The sequence below is a fragment of a genome, unplaced genomic scaffold, assembly GCF_019419815.1.
Source record: "Pyrus x bretschneideri cultivar Hongxiangsu unplaced genomic scaffold, Pyrus_bretschneideri_v1 Contig3, whole genome shotgun sequence".
Classification (NCBI taxonomy): domain Eukaryota; kingdom Viridiplantae; phylum Streptophyta; class Magnoliopsida; order Rosales; family Rosaceae; genus Pyrus; species Pyrus x bretschneideri.
The window spans coordinates 12,920,545-12,933,704 of record NW_025999612.1 but is presented as its reverse complement, the minus strand read 5'-3'; the positions used below and the strand labels follow the sequence as shown (position 1 = coordinate 12,933,704).

Sequence of the window (13,160 nt, the reverse complement as noted above, 5' to 3'; positions counted from 1 at the left end):
GTAGGATCGAGGAGACAAGATGCAGCTTCTGGATTTGCACAGACACAGAGCGACAAGATTAGATGTTCCGCGTGAGCTTCTAGGTTTCCTTTAGGTAGGTTACATATTTTCCACCTTAATTTAATTAGTTAACTTAAATTTGGAACCGCCTAGTGCCGTCTAGACTGCTTACTGCCTAAACCGTCTAGTCTCTCTCTGGTTTTAATGACCGTTTTGTCCAAAATCCTTTTGAAAACTAACGTCCAATGCCTAGGCAGCCGCTAGCCCATTCTTAGGCCTGGTTTGGTACTGAAGTGATTCTGAAGCTGGTATAAAAAAAAGCTGGGAGCTGTTTTTGTGTTTGGTAAACATTCAGTTTCAGCTTTTTTTTCACAGTTTTGGGTGAAAAAAAGCCAAAAACAAGAAGCTGCAAAACCAAGCTTTGAAAAACCAGTTTTTTTTCACATCTGTTTTATATAAAAGTTTAGCAAACAATATAATACTGTTATTTAAAAAAAAAAAAACACTTTTACAAAAAAGTTTACCAAACATTTGCTGCTTTATTTCACAGCTGCTTATTCTCACAGCACAGCATAAGCAGTTTTTTTTCAAAACACAACAATACCAAACCAGTCCTTAGACCACTGCATGTAACACCCATATAATATCGAAAATTCCCCCGTAAGATTATATCATACTTGAGGTCTTCTTATTTTTAAGAGGTTTTTTAGACAAAATGGTCTATGAGATTTGCATAACTCATTACTTTAGTCCATGAGATTTGAAATTAATAGAAGTGGTCATTGAAATTGTTCACCATCAATCATTTTGGTCATTCCGAGAAACATTATGTTAAATAAGGATCAAAATGATAAAAATACCCTTAGTTCAATAAACAACAAGCCAAAATGATTTGACAAAAATTGAGGGTATTCTTGTCATTTTATTCTTATTTAATGGAGATTTTTCACAAAATAACCAAAATGATTGATGGTGGACAATCTCGGGGACCAATTCTATCAATTTCAAATCTCAGGGAGTTATGCAAATCTCAGTGATCATTTTGGCTAAAAAACCTTTTTAAGATAATGTTAGGGAGATCAAAATTTTAAATCAAATGATGAATCATAATAGAAAATAAACACGTTCATAAATACTTAAATATAATCTAATCATCAATATCTACATTTTTTGTTTATAAAATTTGATTTAGAAATTTGATTTCCGCTCCATGTAATTATTGCATTTTTATGCTGATGGTATAATGCACACCAAAAGCCCATCTTCCAAAATGCAGAACTTGGTAAAGTGCACGGCACGGTTGACATTGCCATCCCTCCCCATCTGTGCACCTAATCAAAACTCTCTCTCTGCACGGGGACCATCGGACACGAAAGAAAATCTCCGATAAAAGAGCGAGAAAATAGTGCGTGAGAGGAGAGAGAGAGAGAGAGCGGGCAATGCTGCAATTGTGTGGCTGAGAGGAGGAGAGAGAGACAGAGAGAGAGCGGGCAGAGTATATGGGGAGTGGAGCTACTCTGGTGGAGGGTGTCCGTCGCTGGTTTCAACGTCGCTCGTCTTCTTCTTCTTCCACTTCCACTTCCGCAACTATTATTAATACTTCTAATCCAAATAATAATCATAACTACACCGACAACAATAAAATTAATAAACTGGGCAATGATCACAATGGTGCCCACGTCTCCGATTTAAGCGCCCAACCGTCCGATTCTCATCAGCCGGAACAAAAACGAGGCCGGGAGAACCAGCACCATCTGCAGTTTGAGGTTGAGGACGACTTTGACATTTCAGGATTGAAGGTCATCAGAGTTCCTACAAGGGCCGACTTCAGAGCTGCTCACCCCATGGATTCACAGAAGAAGGTTCCTTTTTTTGTATTTTTACGATCTGGGTTTCTTTTGTTTTTGAATTTGTTCATCTGGGTGTTGATCTGATTTGGTTTTTCTTGCTTTGATTGTGCTTGGTTGAATGTGGGGTGTTTTGTTTGGAATTTTATTGAATACCTCCAAAATTTTAGAGCTTCATGGTATAGGAGATAGAAAGAGATGGACTTTTGATACAACAAATATTGGGGAGGGGGAATTCGGGTCCTTAGGGGTGTAAGATTGAATGCTTTAAACCAACTCGGCGAATGTGGCTGTTTTGTGTGAATTCGTTAAAAAGCATTTTCTGGATCGAAGGAATTACAATGTTCATGTTGTTTCCTTACTCCTCTATGCTTGTTTATAGATAATCACGTATATTTTGATCACTAATAATGGTTGTTGTTCTTTAATGCAGGGCAATCTAGAAACAGAATTCTTCACCGAGTATGGAGAGGGAAGTCGATACCAGGTTCAGGAAGTCATTGGGAAAGGAAGTTATGGCGTCGTGGGTTCTGCAATTGACACGCACACTGGAGAAAAGGTTGCAATCAAGAAAATTAATGATGTTTTCGAGCATGTTTCGGATGCTACAAGGATCCTGAGAGAAATTAAGCTCCTTCGCTTGCTTCGTCATCCTGATATTGTTGAAATAAAGCACATTATGCTTCCTCCTTCACGACGAGAGTTCAGAGATATTTATGTTGTTTTTGAGTTGATGGAATCTGACCTTCACCAAGTTATTAAGGCAAATGATGATCTTACTCCTGAACATTATCAATTTTTCTTGTACCAGCTTCTCCGTGGCCTAAAGTATACTCATACAGGTTTGTATTTTTCAGTAATTTCTTTTGGCTTTTGCCATAGTGACGATAATTAATAATTAAATTTCCTCTGTATCTTGTAGCAAATGTATTTCATCGAGATTTAAAGCCAAAAAACATTCTTGCTAATGCTGACTGCAAATTAAAGATATGTGACTTTGGCCTTGCTCGTGTATCTTTCAATGATGCCCCGTCTGCTATTTTTTGGACAGTAAGTTGTTCAGTTGTGCCAATCATGGCATGACTCCACACAACTCCTAAAATCTCTACTTTTGTGGTTGCTAATTAGAAGTCGTTGATTTCTTTAATTTATAAGTTGCAAACACTAGGCCTATAAACAATACTGCTTGTGGACTAAGCTTCTTACTTTTGTGAAGGATTATGTTGCAACTCGATGGTACCGTGCTCCTGAGCTGTGCGGTTCATTTTTCTCAAAGGTAAGCTACGCTTCATTTCTAAGATCTTATATTGTATATATGTATCTATTGGAGGATAAGATGATTCTTTATTATCGACTGTAGATTTATTGTCTATCACCATAATTTTGGCAGTACACTCCTGCAATTGATATTTGGAGCATAGGATGCATATTTGCGGAAATACTCACTGGCAAACCGCTGTTTCCTGGTAAAAATGTGGTGCACCAATTGGATCTCATGACCGATTTGCTTGGCACGCCTTCTGCAGAATCTATTGCAAGGGTCAGTTATTTTATTCTAATAACTACTACTCTGTCATCAAAAGACGCAGTAATTATTTCTCGTGCTGGCCAAATAAAAAAAATAAAACTTTTAGCAGGCTGCCACTGAACTTCTCAGTTTACTTTGTTCTTACAATTCTTGTAGTAAACCATCCATATTCTTGCATGTAACTGCCAAATTCTTATTTGTTTCATCAAATAATTACTTTTTCATGTCCCTGGCAGATTCGGAATGAAAAGGCAAGAAGGTACCTGAGTAGCATGCGGAAAAAACAACCAGTTCCTTTCACACATAAGTTCCCTGGTGTTGATCCCTTGGCTCTTCGCTTACTGGAGCAGCTCCTTGCCTTTGATCCAAAGGATCGTCTGACAGCTGAAGAGGTAAGGTTAAGTAATTTGAGTACATGCAACATTTGTGATATATACTGCATACCATGATGCATCCTTCAAAACTGATTGGGATCACAGTGCCTCATAAATCCCTAATGCTTACGCTTGCAGGCATTAGCTGATCCTTACTTTCATGGTTTGGCAAATGTTGACCGTGAGCCGTCCACCCAACCCATTTCAAAACTTGAGTTTGAGTTTGAACGAAGGAAGTTGACAAAAGATGATGTTAGAGAGTTAATCTATAGGGAGGTATGGACTTAAAGGTTAATACTTGTTTGATTTCTAGCATTGTGGTTTCTTCTGCTTCACTATTGCTATAACATATATTGTGTTGAAACAGATTTTGGAGTATCATCCACAGATGCTGCAGGAGTATCTCCGAGGTGGAGATCAGACCAGCTTTATGTATCCTAGGTGAGGAGGCTATTGGTTCCCGGACGGGCCACTCCCTGTTATGTGTTCCGGCCAATGGGCTGAAACAAAAAACAAAAACCTTGAGTTTATCTAGATATAGATAATAGTAGTTTTTCATTCACCACTTCGCTTTATAAGTCTCCAGTCTGAATTTTTGGTTCTTGGAGTTATTAACCTTGTATCATCGCCTTATGTCATTCTAGTGGGGTTGATCGATTTAAGCGGCAGTTTGCACATTTCGAGGAGAACTATGGTAAAGGTGAAAGGGGTACCCCTCCACTGCAAAGGCAACATGCTTCCTTGCCCAGGTATGTTTTTGGATAAGCATTTAGGGATTAAGTTTGATTTAGATGTCTTGAGGAACAAATCAAATCGCTTCTAGCTTCTACCTTATTAGTTCATCTTAATTACTGTGACGTCTTATTCCTTAGAGAGCGGGTTTGTGGACCCAAGGTTGAGAATGCTGGCCACGACAATGATTTGGAAAGGACTGCTGCTTCTGTTGCCTCAACTCTTGAGAGTCCTCCAGGGCCGGAGCAACCTGATGGCACCGTAAATGCTGATGGACAGAATGGACCTAGCAAGACAGTCTACACACCAGTAACCAGTCGTAGCCTATTGAAGAGTGCTAGCATTAGTGCTTCCAAGTGTATAGGTGTAAAACCGAAAGAAGATTCAGAGGTAAGTAGCATCATTTCATATGTACCTCACTTCCTCCTGTTTGATCATGACTCAGGCATCTTGCATACAATTTGGTGATAGATCTCCGTTACACTTAAAAAAAGGTCGCTAGTTGTCTGAAAATCAAAGTGTCTCAAAAAACTTGAGTGAGCAATCATACTTTACGTGATATTCGAAATTCCATGCGTTTTGGAAGTTCAAGTAACTAAGCATAATTAACAGATATAAAAAACTAAGTTTGGAATTGTGATAAAAACGTTAGTAATGGTATTTTGTTGCTTTTCTCTTTATACTTGTTTTAATCAATCCATTCCGGGCTACTAATATATGATGGATCTGTTGTGTAAAATGCTTATATGGATGCTTACATTTTTTTTCCCACAGGAGGGAGCAATTGCGGAGATCAACGACGAGTCAGTTGATGGTTTGACCCAAAAGGTTCAAGCTCTTCGCGCCTGAGCTTCTTCATCGATCTGTGTTAGAAAAAAAAAAAAACAGGTGCAACCTTGTGGTCCGCCTCCTTTCCCCGTATTTAGTAGAAAGGGTGCTCTGTAACAATCAACATTCGAAACCGAATACATATATGTTATTTTCAGTTAGAAGCTAACACCATTTAGGAGGACTCGTCGATTTATTTTTCCTTCGTTGTGTAAGCACAACACATAGGAAATTGCTCTGCTGTAAGTCCGGGGCGGTTCTGAGAGTCTAGGGGCCTGTGCGGAATTTAAAATGAGGCCGTTTCACGGACAAGACTTTTTTTTATATTATTATTATTACTTATTTTATTTTATGTATTTTTCCCGTTGTTTAATGATTGTGTGATATGTAATAGAAACAAAATTGATGGAAATATAGCGTATGTTATTATTAGTTTTTCAATTTTTGACACGAGCAATATTCTACGCCAAGACTAATCTAAATTATGGGTGGGAGAATTCAAACACGGGTTCACAGGTGAACACATCCGCTCTACCACCTCATTATGCATTTACAGAGAGAATCGAACTCGTTATCCTTTTTTTTTTTTTATACAAACGATGTTGGTGGAGGGGGAATCGAACTCGGGACCTCGTCCAAGGTTTGAATGCTCTTTAACCAATTCACCCCTCCACCTCGGTTTCACTTGTAAGTTGTAACATGGCAAAATTATCAAGCCGCTTCTAACTAATCATTTCAAATGTTCATCACTGGGATGTATTTCTCCTCGATCGAACTTTCGCTTGCCACTCCGATTTCTCATCACTTCACTGAGGTGTAGACTAACAAGTTTTCTCTTGCGCACACTGTAAATACAGCACCAATGGCGGGAGCAGGGATGATCTGACGGACTTTTTCAAAGAACGGAGAGTAATTGCAATAGAATCCTCAATTTTCTTTTCTTCATCACAATGAAGTCATCGATTCTCACCAGTAATCCCCGCATGAACAATTACCTCCGGTGAAGTGGTGGAAGCGGTGGGAATCCCTTAGGATTATTGTCCTTCCCACAATCTTGGATATGTACTTGATGGCATTATGGCAGTCTTCACAAACTCGCAAGTTCTTTATCACGCGGACTGGCCTCCCAGCTGGAATCGAAAGAATCCCAAATGCCACCGCTAATTTCTCGCTGTGATACTTCAGCATATGCTCTTTCTCTTCCTCTTCCACATCGTGCAAAACCAGCTTTGTAGACGAAACATACCCCTCCCGCTTCATTTCCAAATCTAACTCTTCTAAGAAGGCATATATCTTGTCCTTGTCAGGGTGTATAGTGTCCCCAACTGAAAATGTATGAGTCTTGTTTTGGACTTCAACCCAGCTATATCCAGGTACTTTCCTGACACCTTTATCCCTCATCTTCAATCTCATCTTATTGACATCGCCCCATCTGCCTGAAGCTGCATATAAATTCGAGAGAAGAACATACATTCCTGCATTTTCAGGCTCCATCTCGAAAATTATCTTAGCAGCCTTTTCACCTAACTTGGTATTGCCATGAATCCGGCTTGCACCAAGCAGAGCTCCCCACATTGCAGCATCAGGTTCAAAAGACATATCTCTCATCAAATTCTGCGCTTCCTCCAAGCGCCCTGCTCTACCTAAAAGGTCAATCATGCAGGTATAGTGTTTTGAATTTGCTGTTATGCCATAATCCTGATTCATTGAATAAAAATATTCGGTGCCCCTGTCTACCAGACCAGTATGACTACAAGCAGACAACACGCCAACCTGAAATGGAATCAAAAGAAAAATAAACCATTAGACGACGTTGAGGAGTTCAAATCAATAAGGTCAATGAATTAACAATTACCATTGTTACATCATCTGGTTTGATACCCGCCGCCTTCATTGAGTCAAAAACTTTAAGTGCCTTTAAGCCAAATCCATGCCTTGCATAGCCATAGATCATCGTGTTCCAAGAGACAACATCCTTTTCAGCTATTCCTTGGAAAACGTCATATGCTTCCTCAATGCTTCCACATTTACAGTACATTACAAGTAGTGCATTCCCCACATAGCACCCAGTTTCGTATCCTGCTTTTGTCATACGGCCGTGCAATTGCTTCCCCAACTCCAAAGCTGCAATTTCAGCACAGGTGCTCAAAGCACAGGTAAAGGAAGACCTAGTCAACCTTTCCCCGTCTCTTTTCATCTCTACAAAGAGTTGCAAAGCCTCTTCACTATAACCATTTTGAGCATAACCAGCAATAATAGCCGCCCAAGAGATGGAATCGCGCCGAGGCATGCTATCAAAGATTAACTTGGCACGAACAATATCACCACTCTGAGCATAGCCAGTTAAAATGGTATTCCATGAACTGGCATTCCGAGAAGGCATTGCCTCAAACAATTTCGTTGCCATGTCCATTCTCTTGCATTGTACATAACCTGCAATCATTGCATTCCACGAAACCGAATTCTTTTCTGGCATTTCATCAAAGATACTTCTTGCTTCATCCAGCATTCCATTCTGCACATAACCCGAAAGCATTGATGTCCATGCAAACACATCCCGAATTGGACACTCCTCAAACAATCTCCTAGCTTCTGACATTTGCCCATTCTGCGCATATCCCGTGATCATGGTATTCCAGGAAACTTCATCCCTCACAGGCATCTGGTCAAAAAGCTGCCTAGCATTAACCAATCTCTTTTGTTTTACAAACCCACCCATCAAACAATTCCAAGAAACTGCTTCCCAATCTGCTTTCAACTCAAACAACCTACGAGCATCTTCTACCCTTCCATTCTGCACATACGCTGCAAGCAACCCATTCCACGAAATCTCATTCTTATCCGGCATCCCTTGAAAAATCGTCCTCGCCTCATCAACATACCCGTTCTGGGCATAACCCGACAACATAGCATTCCACGAAACAACATCCTTCTCGGGCATTCGTTCAAACAAGGCACGAGCGGCACCAAGATTCCTGTTCCTCACATACCCACTAAGCATCACATTCCAAGAAACCAGGTCTCTCTCAGGCATTTTCTCAAACATGTCCTTTGCAAGATCAAACTTGCCATTTGCTAGGTACCCAGATACCATAGCGTTATAGGACACGGGGCTCCGCCGGGGCATGGCGTTGAAGACAAGCAGAGCGGCTTCGCATCGGCCGTTGCGCATGTGGGTGGTGATGTCCATGTTCGATTTCACAATTTCGGAGTCGTAGGAGTTGGATAACTTGTTCATGGATCTGCGTTTCTGGGTTAGTGTTTTCTTCGATGGGATTGGATTTTGAGAAGTGGGATTTCCTGTTCGGTCCTTGATGTTGATGGGTTGCTGGGATTTGAATGACCGGGAGCAGAAGTTGCCGCTGCCGCTGTGCAACGGTCTGAAACTATAACTCCCGCGCATTGTCTCCCTTCAAAATTTGCTTCTCCTCGGCATGCAAAACGTAAAGAATGGAGTTTGATTGCCTACGAATTGAGTAATTTAGAATTTTGGCCCTCCTTTTTAATTATCTAGTTAGTTGGTTCAGCTTTTAAGGGATTTGGATCCTATCCGGATCCTCTTTGTGAGGATCTCTCATCTCCTATTTGTTTATTTTACAATATGCGGTCATAAATCATTATGATTTTTTTTATATTTAAAATTAAATATTAACCGCACAATGAACGGTGAACGGATAAGATGTGAGAGAATTCGGAGAGGATCCTCATCCGCTTTTATGGGCTTGTTTGGTGGACCGGACTGGATAAGAGAAATCCAATTAAATTGAACACGAGTCTTGTGTTTGTCAGAATTAAGCGTATCACGAATCAAATTTGAATCTCAAATCTAAATCCAAAATAAGTGAGATTTAGAAACACAACTTAGATATGAGTTTCCAAGCTTGTCCAAGCCAGCACAATCCAATACTCAAGTCCCATTCAAACCAATCCAAACCAGCCTACCAAACTTGCCCTAAGTTCTACTTGTCCTTTACATGGATTTTAACCTTGATAAAAATGGGATTCAATTGAATGAGAGATTTTAGAGTATAATTGTCACATAGCGAAATAAAGCAGCTCTCTTACATGCGTGAGATCAACATAAATCGGATCTACAGATCTCCTTTTTTGCGAGGTTAATTGAACAACAGATGTGATCATGTTGCTTGCCGAAGATTTATCTAATTGAAGAAACTATCATACTATTTTAAGCTAAAATTTCACTTGATTAGCATAAACATGCCTAGTAGACCTAATAAAAGTTTTTTGAAATTGGGACCTACAGCTTCACAGTACGTTGTGGAAAATTTGAGTGGAATGTCTAGTTGATGAGGACTCACATCACATCCAGGCAAAGCTTTTGGCTTTAGGTTTGAGGGTTGACATATATTTCTAAATGTAAAGAATTTGTAGTTTCCTTATCCTGACTACAATGCTTGATTTCATAATATTCCTCGTGTTAGTAATACAATCCAGTTGCTTTAAAGTCAAAGTCGGTCAACTACTTCATAGATTTTTTATAACTCGAAATGTCTATTATCTTTTAGCCAATTATCATATTTGGTAATTATTATTACTATTTTAATATTACGAATCCAAGAACACTAATGTACTAGGTTTTGCATCAAGTTTTCTGTTAGTTTCAAGTACTCTATTTCTGAGTCATTCTTTACTCCTGTTGCCTTAAGCCTCTGTCTCATAATAGAATGTGCGATTATGAGATAAGCAGCTCAGGGCAAAAGAGTAAATGAAGACCTAAGAAGACTTGGAAGAAAATTCCAAGAGAAGACTTGGAAGAAACTTCTAAAAAAGACTTAGAATATTTAGAGTTAACAAAAAAAATCGCAAAATCGAGCGTAATGACATTTTAGAATTCATACAGCCGATCACACTCAGTAAGATAAATCTTTGTTGTTTTTGTATTATTATCATTTATTAGTACTACACTACGTGGTGCTTCTACAAAGGAAGAAGCTGACTTCATATCGCGACTTACACGATCAACTTACAGAAAAACTTGTAAACAAACGCAGTTTGCCAATCTTGACCAAGAAAAGAAGTTGATGCACATCTCAGTAATGCATGGCAGTATATGCAGAAAATCAGAAATACAAATACACTTACAGAAAATGCGAAATGATTTAGGTTTACCTTACTGTATAGAAGCATCTTATAACATGTTAGATTCTTCCAAGGGACCGTGTGAAAATTGGCAATTTGTTGCCCTAATTACATTAAACTATGTTCATATAGCTTCTGAAAGATGTATGGGATTGAAAAGGACAGAAAATTAATTAGTACAAGATGCTTAATCTCAAGTTCTTCCAGGACCTGGCTTTTAGTGTTTTTGATCAACTAGTGCCTGGCTTTTAGTAGGCTATGGTTCTAGCAGCGGATTCGCGTGAGGACAAGTGATGGATATCTCCCCTACCGCCCTTGTTACTACCATATTCATCCCAAGTTCTCTCCACTTCGTTTAGTATGGTCCTAGCTACTCACCCTCTTTGCTATACATGGTGTTCCATACTTTTTTACGAACGATTATAGTTGATATGGGGGCAACCTATTTGATAAACGTTTGTTGTGAGGATTAAGGTACGCCAAGAATGGGCACTGTGGAGTGAATTTGGAATGTTGGGCAAGAAGAGAAAAAAGTGATGCGGATTTAAGCTACATCTTGCCACAAGGAAAAAAAACTTCTGGATTCACCATTAGATGTTTCAAACATAATAAATAATTGTATATGCAAAAATTTATATAAAAAAAAAAAATATCACATGACGAGAAGAATACTAAATAAAAGATAATACCACCAATTACAAGCCAAATTTTCTCCACAAGTAGCCTCAATATAGTGGCATCAATTACTAATATACAAATTTCCAAAACTCAACCAACCCCCATCTACATCATATCTACAGCATCATTTGGCATCTTTTTACTTATTTATTTATTATTTTCTTTTGGTATGATTCCTTTAGCACCCTCCTCATCAAATGGTTGGTGTTTGTCCTCCATATCTCCATCCTCACCATATCTATTGGAGGAAAAAAATAATTTAAGTTAGCTAGCTAGCTAGCTCACCTTTAGTTGGTGAAGGGACTAAGAAACAAAAGAATTATACTTTTATACATATGTATGAGGCTTTTCATTTAAAATGGTGCACTAGGCTAGGATAATTCCTTATTTTTGTCTTTGAAATTTAAAATCGATAAACATGGTGTAACATCTCATATCGTCCAGGGGAGTGGATCATGTAAGCCTTCTATGTATATTCTCATCTCTACCTAGCATGAAACCTTTTGAGAGCTCATTAGCTTCGGGTTTCGTAGGAACTCCAAAGTTAAGCGAGTAGTGCGCGAGAGCAAACCCATGATGGGTGACCCACTGGGAAGTTCTCGTGTGAGTTTCTAGAAACAAAACCGTGAGGGCGTGGTCGGGGTCTAAAATGGACAATATTGTGCTACAATGGAGTCAAGCCCGGGATGTGGCAGAGGCTCAGGCCAGGATGTGACAATTTGGTATCAGAGCCAATCCTTGACTTGAAGTGTGCCGACAAGGACGTTGGGCCCCTAAGGTGGTTGGATTGTAACATCCCACATCGTCCAGGGAAGTGGATCCTGTAAGCCTTGTATATGTATATTCTCATCTCTACCTAGCACGAGGCCTTTTGGAGCTCTGGTTTCGGGTTTTATAGGAACTCCGAAGTTAAGCGAGGAGCGCGCGAGAGCAATCCCATGATAGGTGACCCACTGGGAAGTTCTCGTCTGAGTTCTCAGAAACAAAACCGCGAGGGTGTGGTCGGAGCCCAAAGCGGACAATATCATACTACGGTGGAGTCGAGCCTGGGATATGGTGGGGGGCCGGGCCGGGATGTGACATATGGTCATTAAGTTTGTCTACCATAAATCATTTTGGTCATTCCATGAAAAATCAGCATTAAATAAGGACCAAAATGACACCCTCAATTTTTTGTCAAATCATTTTAGTTTTTTTGTTTTGTTTTTTGAGTTGAGCTATTTGTCATTTTGATCCTTATATAATAGATTTTTTTTTTATGAAATGACCAAAATGATTGACAATTGACAAACTCAGGGACTACTTCTATGAATTTCAAATTACAAGGACTAAAATGATTAATAGTCGACAAATTGAGAGACTACTTTTATCAATTTCAAATTACAGGAATTAAATAAGAAATTATGTTAATTTCAAAGAACATTTTGACTAAAATGTATATTCTATAATCTTCATGCTGCAATCTTTGCCACATGCCTGCAAATTGCAATGGTCTAACCAAACAAGTCACACCTTTGAACTAATTGAAACTACAACGAATCTGTGCTGTTTTGCGAAATGCAAAAAGATACTACTGGTTTAGTCCAAGCTTCCTTCTCTTCAATCATAGCTTCTACACCTACCCACCCATCTTTTTTGGGACCCAAATTTCTACCCATTAAGAACCAAATGATGAAGGAAAAGACAATACGGTGGATAACAAAATGACAAATAAAACAAAAAATTAATATAATTATCTTTAGGCTTTTTTAGCCAAAAATAATTTATGAGATTAGCAAAACTCCTCAATTTGATCATTGAGATATGAAATTGATGGAAGTGGTCCCTGAGTTTGTCCACCATCAATCATTTTGGTCATTATGTGAAAATCTTCATTAGACAAGGATAAAATGACAAAAACACCCTAAGTTTTTCTCAAATCATTTTGGCTCGTTGTTTTTTAAATTGAGGGTATTTTTTGTCATTTTGGTCCTTGTATAACATAATTTTTCACGAAAGAACCAAAATAATTGATGGTGGACGAACTCAGATGCTACTTCTATGGATTTCAAAGTTCAAGGACCAAGGTGAAGA

The 13,160-nt window shown here is 39.0% G+C and overlaps 2 protein-coding genes across 2 annotated transcripts; one reads left to right on the top strand and one right to left on the bottom strand.

Annotated features, from left to right (window-relative positions):
* The first annotated feature begins 1,452 nt into the window (after nt 1-1,452).
* Nucleotides 1,453-5,741, top strand: LOC103946953 (mitogen-activated protein kinase 9). Its single transcript, XM_009357782.3, has 11 exons — nt 1,453-1,862; nt 2,281-2,689; nt 2,770-2,897; nt 3,064-3,123; nt 3,238-3,387; nt 3,612-3,767; nt 3,888-4,025; nt 4,117-4,190; nt 4,394-4,498; nt 4,622-4,871; nt 5,256-5,741. Exons 1-11 carry the CDS (start codon nt 1,500-1,502, stop codon nt 5,328-5,330), a joined length of 1,908 nt encoding a protein of 635 aa, XP_009356057.2. The 5' UTR covers nt 1,453-1,499; the 3' UTR covers nt 5,331-5,741.
* Nucleotides 5,712-8,826, bottom strand: LOC103946954 (pentatricopeptide repeat-containing protein At4g02750). Its single transcript, XM_009357784.3, has 2 exons — nt 7,165-8,826; nt 5,712-7,082 (listed from the first exon to the last, which is right to left on the bottom strand). The coding sequence occupies exons 1-2, from the start codon at nt 8,710-8,712 to the stop codon at nt 6,276-6,278; spliced, it is 2,355 nt and encodes a 784-aa protein (XP_009356059.2). The 5' UTR covers nt 8,713-8,826; the 3' UTR covers nt 5,712-6,275.
* Nucleotides 8,827-13,160: the final 4,334 nt, after the last annotated feature.

Coding starts and splice junctions, on each gene's coding strand:
- LOC103946954 (XM_009357784.3), bottom strand. CDS start 8,712: ATGCGCGGGAGTTATAGTTTCAGACCGTTGCACAGCGGCAGCGGCAAC. Junction 7,083..7,164: donor AACCAGATGATGTAACAATG/GTAATTGTTAAT, acceptor ATTCCATTTCAG/GTTGGCGTGTTGTCTGCTTG.
- LOC103946953 (XM_009357782.3), top strand. CDS start 1,500: ATGGGGAGTGGAGCTACTCTGGTGGAGGGTGTCCGTCGCTGGTTTCAA. Junction 2,898..3,063: donor CGTCTGCTATTTTTTGGACA/GTAAGTTGTTCA, acceptor ACTTTTGTGAAG/GATTATGTTGCAACTCGATG. Junction 3,124..3,237: donor GCGGTTCATTTTTCTCAAAG/GTAAGCTACGCT, acceptor TAATTTTGGCAG/TACACTCCTGCAATTGATAT.